The 21,193-nt window shown below is 38.6% G+C and overlaps 2 protein-coding genes across 2 annotated transcripts; one reads left to right on the top strand and one right to left on the bottom strand.

Moving 5' to 3' along the window:
• Window positions 1-2,398: 2,398 nt before the first annotated feature.
• On the bottom strand, window positions 2,399-15,737 carry Smp_023150 (putative serine/threonine specific protein phosphatase). Its single transcript, XM_018795903.1, has 3 exons — window positions 15,367-15,737; window positions 8,506-8,799; window positions 2,399-2,870 (listed from the first exon to the last, which is right to left on the bottom strand). The coding sequence occupies exons 1-3, from the start codon at window positions 15,718-15,720 to the stop codon at window positions 2,610-2,612; spliced, it is 909 nt and encodes a 302-aa protein (XP_018650169.1). The 5' UTR covers window positions 15,721-15,737; the 3' UTR covers window positions 2,399-2,609.
• A 4,918-nt stretch (window positions 15,738-20,655) lies between these two features.
• Window positions 20,656-21,071, top strand: Smp_023160 (putative vacuolar ATP synthase subunit f; the record flags this gene model as incomplete). The annotated part of the gene is made up of 1 exon (XM_018795902.1): window positions 20,656-21,071. Exon 1 carries the CDS (start codon window positions 20,703-20,705, stop codon window positions 21,069-21,071), a length of 369 nt encoding a protein of 122 aa, XP_018650168.1. The 5' UTR covers window positions 20,656-20,702.
• Window positions 21,072-21,193: the final 122 nt, after the last annotated feature.

Here is a 21,193-nt window from a genome sequence, read left to right as displayed (position 1 = left end):
TTGTCAAATCCATTAATGAATACTTTACTTTGGCTTTAGTAAGATATTATACATATGGACTTAAAACTGTAGAGCTTGATGATGAAGATATTGAAAACAATTGTTCGCTTAAATATTTTCCACTTTTGAATATTCTATGAGGATTTTTAAACTACAAGGTAAACCTCGTTTCCTTAGTCGTCTCCCATATGAAGAGTTGTACAATGGTAAGAATAAAAATGAAAGGTCGGTCAACATACAAATTGAGAAGTTTTTGGAAAAGTAATTCTTGAAATGTATGATCACCGGTGTGTTACCCGTTGCTTATAATTTACTTCCCCATAGATTACTTTTAAAAAATTTCTGATGTTTTTGAGCAAGTGCCTCGAAGAATAACTTGCGTGGATATGAAATACCTTTATCCCACATATCTATGATATTATACTCACACTAATAACGATTATCAAGCCGTGGAACCTTTAGAGCAGAAACAAAATCAGCAAACCATAATTTGTTGATGAACAGATGCGGGGTTCAAAACCCGCATTTCGCTGTATTATGGACTGACCATCTGAGTGTGCCTAAATCTGTCTTTTAATTGTCCAGTTAAGTATTAATGTTCTTCATGAGACTCCAGTTTCAGAACAATCGCTCACTGAGTTGTTAAGTTAAAATGAGGTATTTTTGGTTATTAGGATTATTGAGTTTACCTTTGGTTATTTTCAGGATCAAATATGTAAATCTACGTTGGAGAGAGTTTCATCCCATTTGTGGTAAATCGTCTTTATATGCTCTCCATTGACAATTAATAAAACCTGATAAGCGATCTGTTTCGTTTTGAAATAGACAGTCGGAGAACCACTGAAAGTATTTGCGTTGTTACAAAGTAGTATCTTGGCTGGGTTCAGCTTCAGTAGCATACAGAATCTTTGGCAGTCAATGTATTTTTAAAGCGTATTGATTTAGCTAACAGGAAATGAATACATCGTCGATTTGCTTTTGACATTCGACAGTGGTAACTATCCTGTGATCTGTACGTTTTCAAAAATAAAACGTAAGTGTCGAGACTGACCAGAATTCAGACCCAAAATAAGCTTGTAGTGAAAAAAAGATAGCACACTGTCACAGCCTTATCAACTGTGTTTTTCGTGATGACCCTATTACATGCACAGACAGCAGGAGCATGACTCTGATTACAATGCTATCATAACCCATACTTTGGAACCAAGTCATATTTTCAGTAATCAGCAGTGGACCAGTAAATTAAAATTGTTTCAGCCTGACCAACACCTATACAGGAAATAATTTTAGTATACCATACACTCTTTAGTGTGGATACGTAGGTGTTTTGACTAATCCTCTTTATAGAATCTCTGTATCTTCCTTTTGGGTATGTGCTTGAAATATTTTCTATTTTACATAATTTCATTTTGAAGTATTATGAGGATTCTTTCAACACAAAAATAGTTTTCGAGATAAAAACTAGGATTCTTCACAAATATCAAACAATAATACACATCAGCAAGTTGCTTAATAGAAATGATCATCTGACGCAACTTAGTCTTTGTATGGTAGCGCATGATAACAACCGATATTTTTCAGCGAATGGCTCAGTGTTACCTAAGAATGTGGGTTAATATTCGAAGAGTGTAATAATTGTTTAAGTGAAATAGAAAGGTGAAAAATCCATACAAATAAATGAAAACCTGAAGTGGCAGTCCAAATCAGAATTCTCTCATTCGTTTTCATCTGGAATGGGGATCGTTAGTCATGTCCTCTACTACAGTAATAAGTGAGTGGCGAAACTACATACCACCTGCAAAGACCTTAACGACTTATAACCTAAAAGCAACCAAAGATAGATAATGCTAACATCAGGATGACTTTCATCAAATAGACTGGACAAGAACTTGGTTGTAGTTATAAATTAGAATCTGCAGATTGGATTTCTAAAAGCAGAGAATGAGAAAAAAGCATTTGCTATTTAAATGTAAAATGCTTTATCCTTTAGTTTTGTTCATATTAAACCAAAATTTACAGTCAACCCTGACTTCCCGAGGTCTTCAGCGATGCTTTGTTTAGAGACTTAATTGTCAATCAAGTCTAAACTGAAATGAGCCAAGCGTTCAGCAATTGACAGGGTAGATGAACACAGGACTACTGTCTCTCTTGGATTACCTGTATCCATTCTTATCAAACTTTAATGCAAAACATTGGAAAAACGCTATAACAACCTGTCCACTGTACTTTATGATTATCTTTTCTTTCTGACTGTCCTCATTATGTGCTCATTTTTTAAATTTGTATATTCATAATATTGTTATATTTTATGTGGTGTACTGAGTCCGTATTTAAATAAAAACATAATGTATCTTTGATGATCAAACGTTTAAACTGATTTACAAGGTTGAGTCTCTTTAGTTCCAATGATGTATTGATTTGAAAAATTTACAAAAAGAATACATGAATTTTTGTATGAAAATCTTAGAGATCTGTACAACTTTATTGCCTATTTTTACGTTGCAACACATTGTTTTTTAGCTGCAGTTAAAGACCGTAATGTTAATGGGAATTAACAAAAAAGTTATTATATGCTGGAAAAAGAAGTTAAGGTTTTGAATTAAATTATGTCACAAGAAGTAAGGAGTAATTCTCAAAGGAGGTTTGCTTCTTTCTTCATCTGGTACAGCCTCGAAAAGTTTGGCGTCAAATTGTGTCGGACTCTGAAACTCCAAAATTGCTGCTATATTTCCGCAACGATAACAGTAATTTGGAGCTGACCAAATAGTGATTAGCCGTCCATCAAACATACACTTGTAACCTTCATGGACAAGTTGATGAGCTCTACAAATAGACTCTAAACCATTTAACTCAACAAATTCATGAGTGACCTGAAAGTGATTCACAAAGATGATAACAATAGTGAGTATTTAGTGCTATTTCTAAAAAACTTTATAACATTTGGAAAATGTAGTAAACATTGGAAAGATTTATATAAATGTATACTTCTGAATATAAGGCAAACAGACTATTAGCGAAAAAATACAATCATTTTGTAACAAAATAAACTCACCATGTTCAGATTTTCATATACAATGATTTAAATCAATCCAACATCACAGTAACAAAACAAATAGTGTGCTGAAATTCATGAGTATACTCTAAACAAATTACTTTTCCTGTTTACTAAAATATGTAGCGAGCAAGCAACAAATCCAACTTACTGACTTCACGAAATAACCAATATCCAACTAATACACTAGGCTAATATAGACCTAAGTTGCCTCTATTAATTAGACTAATTGAAGTATTAGTCGGGTTATGACAAAAAAATTCCTTCACAGGTTAATCTTAACAAACTATCACTGTCACATGATGGAAATAACAAAAATGTTTCTGCCAACTTCCGAAAAGTAATCACTTTAACTAAAATAGACTCCAGGACCCCAGGTTTGAAAGTTGGTCGAAAATTAATTATTGTTTGACAAAAGGAAATAAAAACTCCGCCTGTAGCTCTTCTAGAGTTACTGCCGGTCCCAAGCCCGGGTAAAGGAGGAGGGTTAGGCATGGGGTTAGCAACCCCATCCCGTAGAAGAACTAACTCGTTAAAAAAACGCTAACCAGAAAAAATAATTCAAACCATTTAAACTCTGCCCTGGGAGTCGAATGAAGAATTACGACGCCTTATGATGAAAGCCGAAATTTTTCGGAAGTCACGAGACCGATGCACCTTCTAACAACCAGAGCAACACTCTTTATAGGTACATGGAACGTATAAACAATATGGGAGACAGGGAAGACCAGCCAAATAGCAATGGAAATGAGGAGATACAACTTGGCAGTACTCAGAATCAGCGAAACCCATTGAATACAAGCTGGATAACAAAGGCTAAGTACGGGAGAGACGCTGCTGTACTCCGGTCACGAAAGGGAAAATGCTCCACACACTCAAGGAGTTACTCTAATGCTGTCCAGAGAAGCACGAAATGCACTTGTAGGATGGGAATCTCATGGACCCAGGATAATCAAAACATCATTCAAAACAAAGAAGGAAGAAATCAAAATGAATGTTATCCAATGTTATACACCCAACAATGATAGCAACGACGATGATAAAGATCAGTTCTATGAAAGGCTGCAATCAATTATAGAGAAGTGCTCACGAAAGGACCTCACCATCCTGATGGGAGATCTAAATGCTAAAGTCGGAGTGGACAACACAGGATATGAAGATATAATTGGACGACATGAACTAGGAGAGACAAATTAGAATGGGGAGAGATTTGCAAATCTATGTGCATTCAACAAATTGGTTATAGGCGGCACAATATTCCCACACAAGCGCATACACAAAGCTACATGGATCTCACCAGACCAAACCACAGAGGACAAGATAGATCATATTTGTATCAACAAAAAATTCCGAAGGTCAATGGAAGATATGAGAACCCGGAGAGGAGCTGATATAGCTTCAGATTACCACCTGGTTGTGGCCAAGATAAGACTGCAGCTAAAGAAACACTGGACAACTGGATAAACAGCACTACAAAGGTTCAATACAGCCTTCCTTCGAGATACTGACTAGCTCAACGAATTCAAGATAACTCTCAACAACAGGTTCCAAGCTCTACAGGATCTACTGAAAGAACACGAAGGACAAATGGAAAGGGATCAAAGAAGCACTAACTTTAACGTTTCAGGAGGTGCTGGGTTGCAAAAAGCATCATCATAAGGAATGGATCTCTATGGGAACCCTGGAAAAGATTCAAGAAAGGAAGAACAAGAAACTAGCAATTAACAACAGTGGGACGCATGCAGAGAAAGTCAAAGCACAAGCAGACTACGCAGAAGCAAACAAGGAAGTGAAGAAAAGCATTAGAACATACAAGCAGAGATACATGGGAGTACTAGCAACGACGGCGGAAAAAGCTGCAAGTGAAGGGAATATGAGACAAATATATGATACTGTTAGTGGGATATAGATTGGATTAAGCATGTTTTATGCATGATGGTGTTGCTGCGCGCTGATTGGTTAATTTTAAACCGATCAGCCCGGGCATATTATTGCAGAAAAATCGATAAGCTTCTTATGCTTATACTATAAATATATGAACGATATTTAAACTATTGATTGCTGATTGCTGTTCACTTATTATTATTATTTTGAATACAATTTCATTCCTGTTCAACGTGTTCTGATTTTGGGGTCTTGTCGAGTGTCATCGTATAAGAATACTAAGCAATAGGAATAGCTGGGTCGTTTATATAGCAAAAAATACAAATATAACAGTGGCGACGGGAATGGGATAAATTCATTCAAAATGCCTATATCAGATGACCAGCTCAGCCGAATACTACAGCAACAGCAAGCACAACTTGACGCACAAATGCGCCTGTTAGAAACTTTGACGCAACAGCTTAACATACACTACTCGAGTTCACATGCTACTACAAGTACTTCTTCTTGTGATGCAGTTGCCAGCAGCATCCCAGAATTCTATTATGACCCCGAATGTGGCAATACATTTCTCACGTGGTTCAAGCGTTGGGAAGACACATTTAGAATAGAGTTCTGTAATCAAGACGACGCATGGAAGACTCGACTGTTGATGCGCAAGTTGGGAAGTCATGAACATGCACGCTATGCTGATCATATATTACCAAAGTTACCTCGAGAGCTCAGTTTCGAGGAGACAGTATCTCAGCTGTCAGAAATATTCGGTGAATCTTCCTCATTGTTTAGTATTCGCTACCAGTGTCTTAATTTGGTGAATCGAGAAGCCGATGAATATGGTGTTCTAGCAGACATCGTCAACAGAGAATGTGAAAAGTTCAAGTTACGCTCGTTGACAGAAGATCAATTTAAATGCCTTATATTCATCAAAGCTCTCCAGTCACCACAAGATGCTGAGATTAGAACCAGACTTCTAACTCGTTTGGATCAAGACCCAAACGTCACACTCAGGACATTGACAGATGAGTGTAAACGACTACAAAACATCAGACACGACAACCAGTTAATTGAACAGGTAAATCCTAATTTAACCTGCAGTAGTGTCAATGCTATTACGAGGTTAAAAGTTCCCATTGATGTTTAGGACTGTAACTGGTCAGTCTCTAATTGGCAAATGTGCATACTGTACGTATTACCTCGAAATAGCCATAATTCACAAGCATTGTAAGCGAAGATGGATAGTTTAAATTAGGTAACATTTTTAAAGCAAACCGGAGAGGCCAGTCAAGGACATAGAAGGAAAGACAATCACGGAGATTCAAGAACAGAGGAAACGATGGGTAGAATACTTCAAGGAATTTCTGAATAGACCAGCCCCATCGAATACACAGGATATCGAAGTAACACACACAGACCTTCCTATAGATGTCACTCCACCAACAATCGAAGAACTCAAGGTGGCCATCAGACAAATCAAGAGCGGGAGAGCGGCAGGACATGACAATATACCAGCTGAAGTACTGAAGTCAGACATGAAAGTAACTGCAAACATGCTTCACCTTCTATTCAAGAAGATTTGGGAAGAGGAACAAGTGCCAACGAACTGGAAAGAAGGATATCTCATCAAGATACCAAAGAAAGGAGTCAGACAAGGCTGTCTACTCTCTCCCTTCCTCTTTCTTCTGGTGATTGACTGGATTATGAAGACCTTGACATCTAAGGGGAAACACGGAATACAATGGACATCTCAGAATAAATTAGACGATTCGGACTTCACAGATGACCTAGCCCTCCTATCTCATACACACGAACAAATACAGATGAAGACAGCAAATGTAGCAGCAGCCTCTGCATCAATAGGCCTCAACATACACAAAAGAAAAAGCAAGATTCTCAAATACAACAAGGAGAACACCAACCCAATCACACTTGATGGCGAAACTCTGGAAGAGGTGGAAACATTCACGTACCTGGGAAGCATCGTTGATAAACAAGGAGGATCGGATGCAGATGTAAAGGTGAGGCAAGGGCAGCATTTCTACAACTGAAGAACATATGGAACTCAAAACAACTGTCAACTAATTTCAAAGTCAGAATCTTCAAGACGAACGTCAAGACAGTCCTACTGTATGGAGCTGAAACGTGTAGAACTACTACATTCATCGTCAAGAAGGTACAAGTACTTATAAACAGTTGTTTACGCAAAATACTCAACATCCATTGGCCGGATAATATCTGCAACAGTGTTTTATGGGAGAGGACAAACCAGCTTCCAGCTGAAGAGGAAATTAGGAAAAGACGTTGGAAGTGGATCGGGCATACATTAAGGAAATCACAAATGTGCATCACGACTCAATCCCTAACTTGGAATCCGGAAGGGAAGCCGAAAAGAGGAAGGCCAAAGAACACACTACGCCGGGAAATAGAAGCAGATATGAAAAGGATGAATAACAACTATAAAGGATTTCCCAGGACAGAGTTGTATGGAGAATGCTGGTGAGCGGCCTATGCTCCTCGACGAGGGGTAACAGGCGTAAGTAAGTAAGTAAGTAAAAGGAAATAAAAGCAAACTAAGCAAATTTCATGGTCGCCAGGGGATCATTAACCGCAGTTTAGTGTAACTTATTTACGACACAGCTTTCTACACTTGATCTTGAGCCGTATTCTTTATGATGAGTAATATACGGTAAAAATTGCAACTAATACCAATCCTGTTTAACATAGTCACAAATATACCAGTCAAAGTGACTCAAACTGTCCAGAATAGTTTTCTATCTAGGGATGTAATGAATAACTAATAGAATGCAAATGATAGTCAGAGTATTATAAAGATAATGAGAAAATTTACGTTTGATATGATCTATGCACCTCCGTAATATAAAATGATACTCCGAGGCTAATCTGCACCAACATTTAATCAAGGTGCAGAAAAAGACTTAATGGAGTATAGACCAATGCACTTGATAGTCTGAATGCCGACAAAATATCGCTATCGAAACATAGGGTTTCCCTAGAACTTTTCAACTTATACTACTTATGGCATAGATGGGTTACTTAGCTACCTATCAAAAAGTGATCAAACCACACAATAATGCTAAGGCTGCTTAATAATGTCGTTAGGGGGGAAGTGTGTTTTTCATAAGGATAAACATGATTTCGAATTACAGTTCGCATGTAATGAGATGAGTTCCTGAACCTCTTCTGGTTAAGATGCGAATGTTGTGTTATGGATGAAAAGTTACTGTTTACTATGGAATGAATTATCAGTTGATGATAAGGTTGGGAAATAAAACAAGAATGGGCAAGCCGAAAAGTGGAATTAGGCTATGGAGTTACTGACTGTCGGACTGAATGATGTATGGAAGTGTAGACTATGTATGGAACTATCTGAATGATAGAACTACGTTGTTGACTTGATAATGAATGCAATAGTGTGGATATAAATATTACTCCACTTATGGGCTACACTTTAGAAAGTTATGCATTAATTAGAAGAAAAAACAGATGGAAATATGTGCCAGCACATCCAAACGCAAACTTTTACTTATATCTAGGAAATCGAATATTCATACTTTTGGTCCAAACAAGTATCCTGCACCACGCGGACTGACAGCCCACTGAGCTACATCATCAGGATCTGACCATAAAATGTCACAAAAGGGACCTTCATGGGGTATTTCCATATGTCTGTCGATTGTCCGGATTTGATCGAGTGTTTTGATTTGAGGTGACAGACCTCCATGAACACAAAGGACTTTTTCCCCAACCAATGCAGCTATAGTAAGAAGATCGAAGACTTTGCAACAATAATGCCATGGATTTGCATTGCCATATTTATTGATACATTCATCATAGAAGCCATAGCACTTAAACAAAAACATGAATTCGAAAAGGCAGCTAATAAGGTAATACCTGGGATCATAATTAAATATTTTAACAACATAAATGTTAATCTAAAGACACACAGAGTCGGATTTCATTGAAATTCAGTTTTCACTACTTTATTTGGGCAGTAGTATGTGGTATGTGCTACTTATGTCGACAGAAACAAGTAGTATGTAACACCAATCGGAAGTGGAAACCCTGGCAGTAGAAGGCTAAGAAGATCGGGTTGAAGAGAAAACAGAAATAGAAAAAAGTTGTGATTTGGAAGAATCATATATAACGTGAAGGACACATGATGGAATTTTGCAAACGAAGTATTCAATGTATAGTTCTCAAATTTTACCAAGAAATTCTGTAATTTCGTACCAAAATATAATTGGTTGTTCTAGTTCATTACATCATCAGCACTTGCAGGCTCACGAAACTGTGACAGTCTCAGTTTGATTGTGATACTACTACTCTTACATCATTTCTATCTACATTTACCTATCAGTGATTAATTAAAAAGACTTAAGCCTGTGGATAAAAGGTTGGGTTGATGGGATTCGTTCCATAGTATGCGCTAAATAATCGCAACGTTTTAATATAAAGAATTGATAAAACACAACTCATTTCTCACATTAAGAGATAGACACCGAAAAAATCAAGTTCTTATGATTAAAGACCTACGAAAATACTGGCGAGACCATGATTTATAGGAGAACCAATCAGGTAAAGGATAACACGTCCTAGATTTTGGTGCGAAATTCATCCAACCATTTGGCAAAATACCGTCTTGGTATAATAGCTTATGTCAGTTCGTGATGAAGACCCTAAATCTAATTCCTAACCTTAACCATCAACTGTAAATCATAATTCTAATACCTCACAAAGGTTTATAATCTTCATTTGGTCTAGTCATTAGGTGGACACTCTTAAGGTCACTTTAGCGTCGCTCGGGGTCGTCCACAAATTATAGTCTCACCGGAATACTTTTCTATGACTTTCTATCCAGAAACTAATTGTTTTTGAAAACGTCAGAAGTCAAATGTACACAGTCACATCGCTATGGACAACTCTAACGAATAGTGAACTACCTAATCTCATACTCATATCTTTCAAGAGCTAGATAACGTCTCTACAAACTTGCTTAGATTTTTCCAGTGCTCGGTTTTTAACATAATGAGCTCAGCTCTCATTACTACTATCGAAACAAATGTAAAGAATCAATAGCAAGCAATCATTTAGAATCGATAAGGCTCTGTGTTCTTGGTGAGCAGGAATGATTTAATAGTGATGAGTATAGTCTCAATTTTCATACTAAAAGTACAGCTTCAAATTAACTTATCCACCAGGTACTTACTTGGATATGAGACACACTTTACGTGAAAGAGGATAATCATACAGCCCAGTCGCCCAACTTGGAGGTGAAGAGGGGTTTGACCCTGAGTGAGAGGTGAATACGCTTTATTTGTGGTAACTCGAAATAGTAACTACGTTACTATTCTATGAGATCATCAAGAGTATCAGGCAAATACGTAGTAGTAATTCTTATAAAAAGTAACGACTCAATTTTTGGCGCTCTATTGTCTATCATCTTGCGGCTATTTTTTTCACAAATACGTCACGGATTTTTACCTGTCGCTAAAATTACTACGATTACAAATGATTTCATTAGTGTATATCCAACGTAAACAAACGTGGAAATTATAAACGTACAACTGGAAACTCAGATACTTAGGAACAAATACAAACAAAGGAACTACACAGGCTGAAAGCTAAGAGTATAGCAATGGATTTATAGACAGAACAACCAACAATACTATTCCACTAATCAGTTTTAGTTTGAGAAGGACAAAAGTGCGTCACCTGTTCCAGTCCAAGAGGTGAGGGTTTCTCAACTTATTCGAGCGTCTTTTGAAAAAGCCTTAACTGCGTCGAGGCGTTGGCTTTCACTTGCCGGTGATTCAATGGAAGTGTCATCGGTAAACGAGCGAGTGGTCATTCCCGACCGTAGCTGCTACCTTGACGTGGTGGTCGAGCTTGCCTATCGTGATGACCCAACCGAGCTATATTAGCTGGAACATATATTCCTGTAGGTTATACCATGCCAGGCAGGTCGACTGGAGAACGGTATGACTAAAAGCAGCAACTCAAGGTCTGAGGGCGAAGTCGTACTGCTGACTGTGGAGGGGTGTGACAGCAGTAAGGTGTTTCCCTTGGACAACCAGCATCTGCAGCGACGCTGCCTTCTCACAAGAAAGGAAAGAGTTAGAAAAGGTCGACCCTAAAAATGTCACGCCTCACCCTACCTCACGGATTTCCATCTCCGGCGGTAAGGCCCTTTGAAGAACAGAGCTAACGTCAAAAAGCTCCCACGAAAAAACCGTGAGCGACCGGCCTCACACCACGCTTCAAACTACATGTAGGAGCTTTTAACGTCCGAACACTGTGCCAAATAGGACAACAGGTCTCCTTAGCTAGGACTTTAGAATCCCGCACCATCAATGTGTGCTGCATCTCCGAAACGCGCATACAAGATCCGAGTAGCGTCATCCACTCGACATCACCATGTCAAAATAAACAACCAACTCGATTCACACTTCGTATATCTGAAAGCCCTGATGTTGCTCTCCGTGGCCTCGCTGGCGTAGGTATAGCATTGAGTCCTGGGGCAGAACTAGCTCTTTTAGACTGGATCCCAGTAGACAGTCGTCTGTGCGCTGTTCGACTAAACGGAACAGTAAGGACTCGGAAAGATAGGGACACTCGTCTTTGCTTCTTCGTCGTCTCTGTCTACTCTCCCACTGACTGCAGCTCAGATCTAAAAGATGAGTTTTACAAAAGGCTTTCCGACCTTTTCTGAAAAGCTAGGCACTCTGATGTAGTAATAGTGGCTAGTGACTTTAATGCTCATAAAGGTAAACTAAGCGAAAGGGAAAGACACCTGGGTGCATCTTATGGTGCCCTGGCTCAAAGAATAGATAATGGCGACCGTCTGTTGCAGCTATGCTCAGATAACCGCCTGTTTTTTGCAAATACCAACTTAAAGCACAAGGAAAAACATCTTTTAACATGGCGATCACCGGATTCGTCCCAACGTTGGACCCAACTAGATCACATCGCTATCAGCCACCGATGGAGAGGCTCAATAGAAGACTGTCACTCATTCTGGAGCACATGTTTAGACTCAGATCATGCTCTAGTGCGAGCACGTATCTGTCTGCGTCTTACTGGACGTAGGAAAGACGCTGCAAGGAAGCCTGTGAGGGTTCTACTTAATGATAGCCAAGCTAAGAATATATTTCAGGAACAACTAGAAAAACAGTTAGGCAGCCAAGTAAGTTGTGCTCACCCCGAGGCAGCGTTGAATGACATCGAAAAGCTGTGGAAACAGCAGTGATATGTGCTAGTACACTAAACCATAAGGTTAGGGAGAAATACTGTATCTCAGAAGCATCTACCGCACTGATAGATGCTCGAAAACTCATCCCATCTGGCTGTGAACATAACGAGGAGCGGAGTCAGCTTAAGCGCAGGCTAACAAGAAGCCTACGCAATGATCGCGAACAGTAGTGGGTAGTGAAAGCAAGAGAGATGGAAAAGGCAGTGGCAATAGGTAACAGCAGACAACTGCTCAGACTTAATAAAGAAACCGGTATTAGGAACCCAACTGTCAGCGAAACTATCTCGGAAAAAGATGAACATATCATTCATTCTCAATCCAGGAGATTGGATTGATGGGCAGAACACTTTAGGGATCAGTTCAACTGGCCTTCAGCCACACTCCAGTTACCCACGATCCCCAGTTGACCTGAATGGCAAGTTGATGTAAGTCCTCTAACTCTTTACGAGGTTGAAAAAGCTATAAGAAATCTGAAGCGATGGAGAGCAGCAGGCCCTGACAGGTTCACCCCTGAGATTTTTAAGGATGGCGGTCCAGTACTAGCAGCAAGATTGACTGAGGTCTTAGATAGAATCTGGGAACTGGACGTAATTCCATCTGACTGGTCCTAATCACTAATTGTGCCAGTCTATAAGAAAGGACAAAAGTCCTCTTGTGACAATCACAGAAGAATCAATTTGACTAATATACTGTCTGAAATACTGGCTTCAATAATACTTCGAAGCCTAACCAAAGCTTGTGAAGAGCAGACTAGAGAAAACCAGGCCGGTTTTCGACCTGGACGTGGCTGTATAAACCAAATATTGACACTACGTTAGGTCCTAGAACATAGACATACATTCAGACGCCCCAAAACCGTAGTATTTCTCAACCTTAAAGCGGCATTTGACTCCATTGATCGTGAGGTTCTGTGGAAGTGTTTGTCACTGAAAAGTGTACCAAATAAGTACATTAACCTTATAAAGGCTTCCTACTCGAACACAGCTGGTCGAATTAGAGCTTATGGCGAACTGTCGTCAGAATTGATCACCTCAAGTGGTGTTCGTCAGAGCTATCTACTCTCTCCATCCTTGGTTAACTTTGTCGTTGACATGCTTTTAGAGATAACACTTTCATCATGTAAATCTCCAGGAGTCGAAATTTTACCGAGAGACTCACTTGTTGACTTAGAATACGCCGATGACATAGTTCTATTTGGTGAAGATGCTGACAAAATGCAGTCTTCCGACCACAATGAGCAACCATGCAGGCATGTTCGGGATGCGATTCTCCACCTCGAAGTGCAGAACGTTACTTCAGGATTGCGTTGCATCGGCACTTGAACTAATGATAGGGAGTGAAGTAGTTGAGCGTGTTCACCGCTCCACTTATCTCCGGAGTTTCGTCAGCCCTTGTGGTCTGGTGTGTGACGAAATCTCAGCACGGATACAGAAGGCTCGTCTAGCTTTTGCCAACCTGCGTCATTTATGGCGTAGGGGAGATATCCGTCTAGCAACCAAAGGACGGGTTTACTGTGCAGCAATTCGTTTCGTCCTACTTTATGGCAGTGAAACATGGCCGGTGAGAGTAGAGGATATTCGTAGGTTACTATTATTCGATCATAAGTGTCGTCGAAGCATTGCGCCCCCAAATGCACTGGTACGGCCGAGGGTAGGGAGAGTCAGCTCTCCCTCTCGAAATGCTCTCACGCGAATATATAGCCTCTGTCAGGGAAGTCCTACTCACCGCCTTCTCGTGGCGGTGTTGTTCACAAAAGTGAGAGGACGAAAAGCGAATGTCCGGCGCTTTAACCGGGTTGGTGGACACGGAAAGTTCACCTAGGGGAGTTGGAAAACCCTGATTCCAAACCAATGGTGCGCATGGGCTCCAGTATCCTGAAGGAACAAATGACGTATGAACCAATCGTTGGTCACCGGCTACCATAGGATTGCATCTCCTTAAGATGATCTACTGCCTTGTGGAATAGACCTTTAGGTCAAAGGCTCGGGGTGTGGCCCCTTCGGTTTGGGCACCCGGGCAGTACCACAGCCCTCACACAAATCAAATGAGATTTGTGCGGCGCATATTTATTTGGTGCTTCCTTGTACCAATATTTATGTGTACCAATAATAAATAGTAATAATAATCGAAGTATTGCTCGCAAATCCCGGGACCACCGAGTAAGTAATACAGTTGTTAGGAAACGGGTACTAGGTAAGGATGGCAAATCGATTGATGAAGTAGCGAAACTTCATCGGTTGAAATGGCTGGGACACGTATGACGTATGCCCAACCACCGACTGCCCCGACATGCGATGTTTCATGGTGTAGGAGTAAGTTGGGAGAAAGCTAGGGTCGGCCAGACCAAAACATGACAAAATCCATAAAGTCACTGACAAGTGGACTGAGCCATGTTGGTAGGTGTAGACTACCTGGTTGGGATCCGCGAGATGATAACAACCGATAGTTAGAAACCTTGGATGACATGGCTCAAAATCGTTTGCAATGGTGCATGTGCATCCACTCTTTGTGTTCTCCCAAATTCTAATCTTCTGAATTCTTCATGTCTTTTTTTTCTTTTTTCTCTTTCCAAGTTTATTTCACTGAATCATACTTATTGAATAACATCTTCAAACCCAAATCTTCCTGATTACTGCTTATGCTTCTACTACCTCTATCACTATGAGATTGGAATCGACAACTGCATATCTGTGCTAATGTGGTATGGAAACTAGAACTGATGTACGTACGTACGAAGTTCTACGTTGATTGAGTGTTCTCATTAGTTTTTCGACCTTGAAGGAAAAACATTCGGCCGATATAATCACACATACGCTCACACCCTGTAATAGGGCCACTTTATCAACAGTTATAGATCTTTAAGTGCTTCATCATTCTAACCCTGAATAGTTTTTGGACCATATAAAAAAATTGTATCCACTTTAATTCTTTGATTTTGTATATATTTTTACTCTATACTGACTGTTTACTGATTGGTTAATATTTCTTAAGATTACTTAAGATTCGTTCAAAGGTCGTCCATAAATTATAGTCTCACCGAAATTGCTTAGCTTGCTCCTACATTTATACAAAACTTCTTGGTCAAGCGGATAGACTGATCATATTAAAAGGGATGAATATTAACGAAACATGGTCAAAAAGGCTGTTGAAGCATAGATTTTACCTGGGTAACTTGCCGACTTTCATGGTTTCCTCTCAATAATGTTATTCGTGCAGGATACTTGGCTTTTAAAACGAGAAGAAATGTGAGAGTTTCAAGGCTGTAATAACCACGGTCAACAAAATCTCCCATGAAAATATAATTCCTGTCAGGAAGTTTGCCCCCTCTGCGAAATAACTGTAAAAGATCATAGAACTGTCCATGAATATCACCACATATAGTAACAGGGAAAGAAACAGGCTGTACATTGCACTCTTCAATCAGCAACTCACTAACGTAGCTGCATAATTTTCTGAGTTCATTTTCTGGAAGGTATTTACAAGTTTTGACACAAAACATCCACTCATCTAAGTCCATTTTAAAAGTAGCTCCTCTGAAAGGACATCGCACACAATGTGACGCTACAGTTAATTTAAGCACCTCTTATATCCAATATCTTTGCCATGTGATTGTATATACTAATTGATTTCTTGTTGTTTCGGTACAACTCAAGGTATTCTTTTATGTTCAGTTTGTGACAGTCTATCCACAGGAGTGTACTAATTCTAGTCAGTGTGTTAATTACTTGTGGATTTGTACATCTTGTAGTTTGAGTGAGTGTTTTTGTCTCGGGGCAGTAGGGTTTCTGGATACCAGCAGTTATCGCATTACTAGCCAGTCCAATAAATTTGAGATCTTCATTCAGAGCAGTAATTATTCAACTTTGTACTTCAAGCTAGTATTCTGATAAGTAGACTCTGTTCAAAGTCTCCATTTTAGGATTCTAACTAAATTATAGTGCTAGAAAGTCTAATTAACCCTTGGATGACCGAATTTTGAAGATAAAGATGAAGTTTACTTTTTATAAGGTTACAGAATGTCCTGCTGAAGTCACTCAGAGTTCAGAGCCATGACCTATACTCCGTCTGATTTTGTGTAAATAATCTTCAGCATGTATTGTCTGAGTTATTAATGTGCACTGACGATGTTGAACATTGAAGAGAAGTTCTGAACCAGGATTATAAGCACTCACTTCAGAAAGACCTAACTCGACTTCAAAGCTTGGCGGATAATAACTGGCTTCTTTTCAACCCTTCAAAGTGTAATTTAGTCCATCTGAGACATGTGGCACACCATACATACATTTCGGGTAACGCCTCTCTAAAGGTGTTGAAGTTGTTAAAGACCTACGAGTATAGGTACCTTATGGTGTGAAGTCATACATCTAATGTGATTGAAATGCCTTCAAAACAAACCACGCACCGGTGAAGTTGAAACATGTTTTTGACCCGATTCATTGTAAAATTTTCCACCAATACTTAAGAGTTTTATTTTCGCACGATGGCGTGACGTATTATGACTAAACCGTCATATGCGAACTGTTACGTGAATGGTTTTCCCACAACGGGAATACAACTCATGCCACAGATCTTAACACAAAGTGGATCAGCAAACATTGTCTTAGCACCACAAACGTTGATATTGAGATTATACACACCGCCATCAAAACCGTTAAGCCGAATGCTAGTTCTGGTGCCGATGACATTCCGTCAATCCTCCATAAAATGTCAGGACCGGATAAACAGACGTTATTACTCAAAATATACACACTATCTTTAGAGGCGGGTACATATCCCGAAGCCTGGAAGATAACGTGTGTTCTTCCCAAATACAAATCAGGACCGAGAAACCTTTTCAAAAACTACAGACCTATAAATATCACTCCAGTTATATCACGCATAATGGAAAAAGTGATACAAAGTCAACTATCTGATCACCTACTTAAGGAAGATCTAATAGACCCGTCACATAATGGCTTCACTAGAACAATGTCCTGCAGTACATGTCTGATAGACTTCTTTAACGAGGTTACTCGCATACGTGACCAGAGAAAACTAGTGGTTATACTATAATTCTATATAAAGAAAGCCTTTGATAAAGCACCTCATAATCTTCTAACCAACAGACTTCGGTCAATTGGAATTACAAACCCCCTATTGCAATGGATCAAGTCTTTCCTCACAAACAGATATCAAATAACCAAGATTAACTCTACAACATCTACATCTCGACCAATAACCACTGGTGTTTTGCAGGGTAGTGCCTTGGGTTCATTGCTCTTTATAATCTACATCAACAATATATGCGAGTGCTTTACTACAGGTAAGACCTACCTCTACGCTGATGACTTAAAAATCATCTGTAAATCTGACATTTGCTATGTACCTAGTAATATGCAAACAATCCATCATGAACTCAACATGGTAAACGACTGGTGCAAACGCTGGAGGTTAGAGCTCGGCACAGAGAAATGGAGTTGGCTATGTATGATAATCAGAAGTATTTGAAATTGTAGTATAAACTAGTAATCCCAGGAATAACGCAATTTAATCAAGAAGTATTAAATGAGCCGGAGCGAATGTGATGTATTTGGAATTCAAAATTACAACAGTCCTCAATACAAAGAAGTCATTGATTTATTTAAACATCAGATCTTCCACAGCTCAAATTGGAGTGTAAATGTCTGTAATCGATCGTATGTTTTCTTCTTAAGTTCATCTTACGTCTGTTCGACAGTGTATTGAATGTAGGCTCTGTTTTATCTAGATCACCTGGGTTCTGGAATTGTATACAATCATCGTGTAGTGAAACCATTAATATTTAGAATTCGCATCATAGACTTTCAACAATACCCTCCCCCACGAAATAATGTTGGGTCCTTACGTCGCAATGTTTTAGCCAATATGACGTTACCGATTTGCATTATCTCAAATCTCACGCATCGTTTACTACATGTGAGTATTCGGGGATAAACACTGATATATAATTTGAGGTATTCCACCATGTGACTTTGACTTGAATAAAAATTATGATACATATTCTTTTTGTTATTCATATTAGAATACACAGATAGATATGCATTGATATATGTAATTAACGCAAGTGATTAATCTAGACTTGATTTACCTGCGAAGCAATGGAATGGAAAACATTTACCTGCGTCATACTCATTAGGATAATCTTGGACTTGATTTGGATTCTCTGACTGTGCAAACTCTACATCTGGGCACACTGGTCCTCTGATTGCTTCAGGTAAACTTACTATTCCCTCTGATTCATTATACCACTGACTAGGGATTCTACTCAACAAACATTGTTCGTGAGAATATGCAATATCTGATACAATAACATCAGAAATATGACTAGAATTCGACTCATTAGGAACATACTTGTCACATTCATTAAAAATATCACTGGAGATAAATCCATTGTGACGATGAATAGCATTTTATGTGACATCAGAATTTGATTTTTCTGAAATATTTCCCTCGAATTCATTAAGAGTTTCATTAGAGAATAATGGATCATTAGGAAAATCAGCATCCAAGACTGAATCTGGTTTTTCATCACGATTCGACTCATTCAACATATTATTTTCAGAGTTGTAAGAAATTTCATCAGAAGTATGTGAATTATTACGACAAACCATATCTGGCACAATAGCATGAGAAATCCGATAAGATTGTTGACTAAAAATTTTTGTCTCATAATGATTCTGGGTTTCATTCAACTCTGGACTGTTATATGACGTTATAACATTTTTAGATAAAGATAACTGATCATTAGAAGCATCCATCTTAGCATTACTTTCAGCGAAATGGACCATGGTATTACAAACTGACTGAATGTGTACAGTTTTACCACATTTAAAGCATTTGGAATTACGAAATATACATGAATTACATGGGTGAAACTTGCCGCAGAACATGCATTTACTAAACTCGTGCTCATCATCATGGACTGTCTCACAACTCAATGAAGTATTATCTGAATAACTTTGATTACGCATCGAACTACGACGACTATTTGAAGAAGTGGAATTCCTGATGTTCTGACGAGTCATTTTATCGGATTTTCCTTTCTTACCGCATTCGGAATTTGTATACTTTACATGATCCAACAGTAGTTGCTTGAGAGTTGCATAGGGGAGTGAAATCGGTTTGTCTGGAAGTGCTAAAGTCTTTATAAGGCTGTATGCTTCTTTTCCGATGAATGTAAGGAAATGGGCTACAATATTAAAATCTTCATCATCTTCCTTGGTCATAGCCCAGATTTTGAAACTCTCCTTGTACTCCTCAAAAGCATTAAAACCTGAATTTATATCCAACCGTTCCATCACAGGCTCAATCGCGACGCCAATATGATGATCAGAAGTATTTGAATTGTAGTATAAACTAGTAATCCCAGGAATAACGCAATTTAATCAAGAAGTATTAAATGAGCAAGAACGAATGTATTGTATTTGGAATTCGAAATTACAACAGTCCTCAATACAAAGAAATCATTGATTTGTTTAAACATCACACTATGTATTGGAGACACGTCTCTCAGAATAAAACTAGCACTTGACAAGAACAAACTGCCCAGACTAACATCAGTAACTGATCTAAGGGTACATTACTCAGACAGTCTTAACTTCTCAGAACATATCTCAACTAATTCATCTCAAATGCGGAGATTGCTTGGCTTCATTCTTCGCAATGTCTTTAAAAACGAAACTAAAATCATTATTTACAAAGTCCGTGTAAGACCCATCGTCGAATACTGCTCTTTCTTATTTTCCGGCCCACGCCTATCCGATATAATTAAGGTGCAAAGAATACAAAGAGATTTCACTCGCAAAATACTTAAGAACGACCAACTCACTGACTACAGATCCAGATGCCATATCTTATGACTAGAACCCCTCTGGAAAAGAAAGCTTAGGTTCGATTTCATTCTCTATTTCGAACTCCTCAAAAACCTTACTTATTCCACATGGAATATAGTTCTCTCCGAAGACTCACATAATTATGACCTTCGGGACGAAGTATCCACGGTCAAAGTTGATAAATACAGATCAAAAACTCGGGAAAACTTCTTCTCCATCAAGTACGAATAATCCACTTTAGTTCCATGACATCTTAAGTAGGGTAGGAGCCTTATTCTGAGACAATCATCATTATTTACTCTCAGAATTCCTTCTAATATCCTGTACAGGCTATTATCCCTTAGTAGAAATCAACGCCTAAGTATAAATATTTAGTTTCTTCTGAAATATCAAAATATTCATAAATACGTTTCAATTTTGGGACATATCTCAAAGTACTGATACTTTGTAATTTCTGCTACCCGAAACCTGAGGGTGATTCAATTGACTCTCCATAAAATAATAATAAAAGAACTAATGAACACATTTTCATTAAGTTTAAAACTTATGAAACCACTTTTTGGAGCTAACAAAGCCTTTGTTTGTACACGTTACTTCTCAGTACAAACATTGTGTGAGATCTACAGCGCTCATATTAGTTGATTTGCGAATGGCTGTTTCCGCTGCTCGTGGGAAGTTAATTGCGGTAATAGGAGATGAAGACACATGTACCGGGTTTCTGCTTAGTGGAACCGGGGAAGTTGATAAAAACCGAAGACCTAATTTCTTTGTTGTTGATAAAAACACATCGTTAATTGATGTTGAAGATGTGTTTCGAACATTTGTAGGACGAGATGATATTGCTATTATCTTAATCGTACAAAATGTTGCCGAAATGATTCGTCATCTTATAGACTCCCACAATGTTGCCATACCGGCCATATTGGAAATACCCAACCGTGATATTCCGTACGATGCCAGCAAAGACACTATTTTAAAAAGAGCAAAAGGCTTGTTTAGTGCTGAAGATTTTCGTTAGAGCATATAATATGGACTTAATCATAACTTTTCCCGCATAATATGTTACTTTCTGATTTGTTTAATATATATTTTCATTCGCACTTCTTGTTCTGAATGTTTCTTACTGAGATACTCTAATGT

The sequence above is a fragment of the Schistosoma mansoni genome, chromosome 2 (assembly GCF_000237925.1).
Source record: "Schistosoma mansoni strain Puerto Rico chromosome 2, complete genome".
In the NCBI taxonomy this organism is placed as follows: Eukaryota; Metazoa; Platyhelminthes; class Trematoda; order Strigeidida; family Schistosomatidae; genus Schistosoma; species Schistosoma mansoni.
Note: the sequence above shows the minus strand (reverse complement) of the source record. Positions and strands in the feature narration are given on the sequence as shown.

What these genes read in the sequence shown, in the direction of transcription:
- Smp_023150 (XM_018795903.1), bottom strand. Translation starts at nt 15,720, where the DNA reads ATGGACTTAGATGAGTGGATGTTTTGTGTCAAAACTTGTAAATACCTT. An exon ending in AAAGTCGGCAAGTTACCCAG is followed by an intron (nt 8,800 to 15,366) that starts GTAAAATCTATG and finishes TTTTTGTTTAAG; the next exon opens with TGCTATGGCTTCTATGATGA. An exon ending in GATACTTGTTTGGACCAAAA is followed by an intron (nt 2,871 to 8,505) that starts GTATGAATATTC and finishes AATCACTTTCAG; the next exon opens with GTCACTCATGAATTTGTTGA.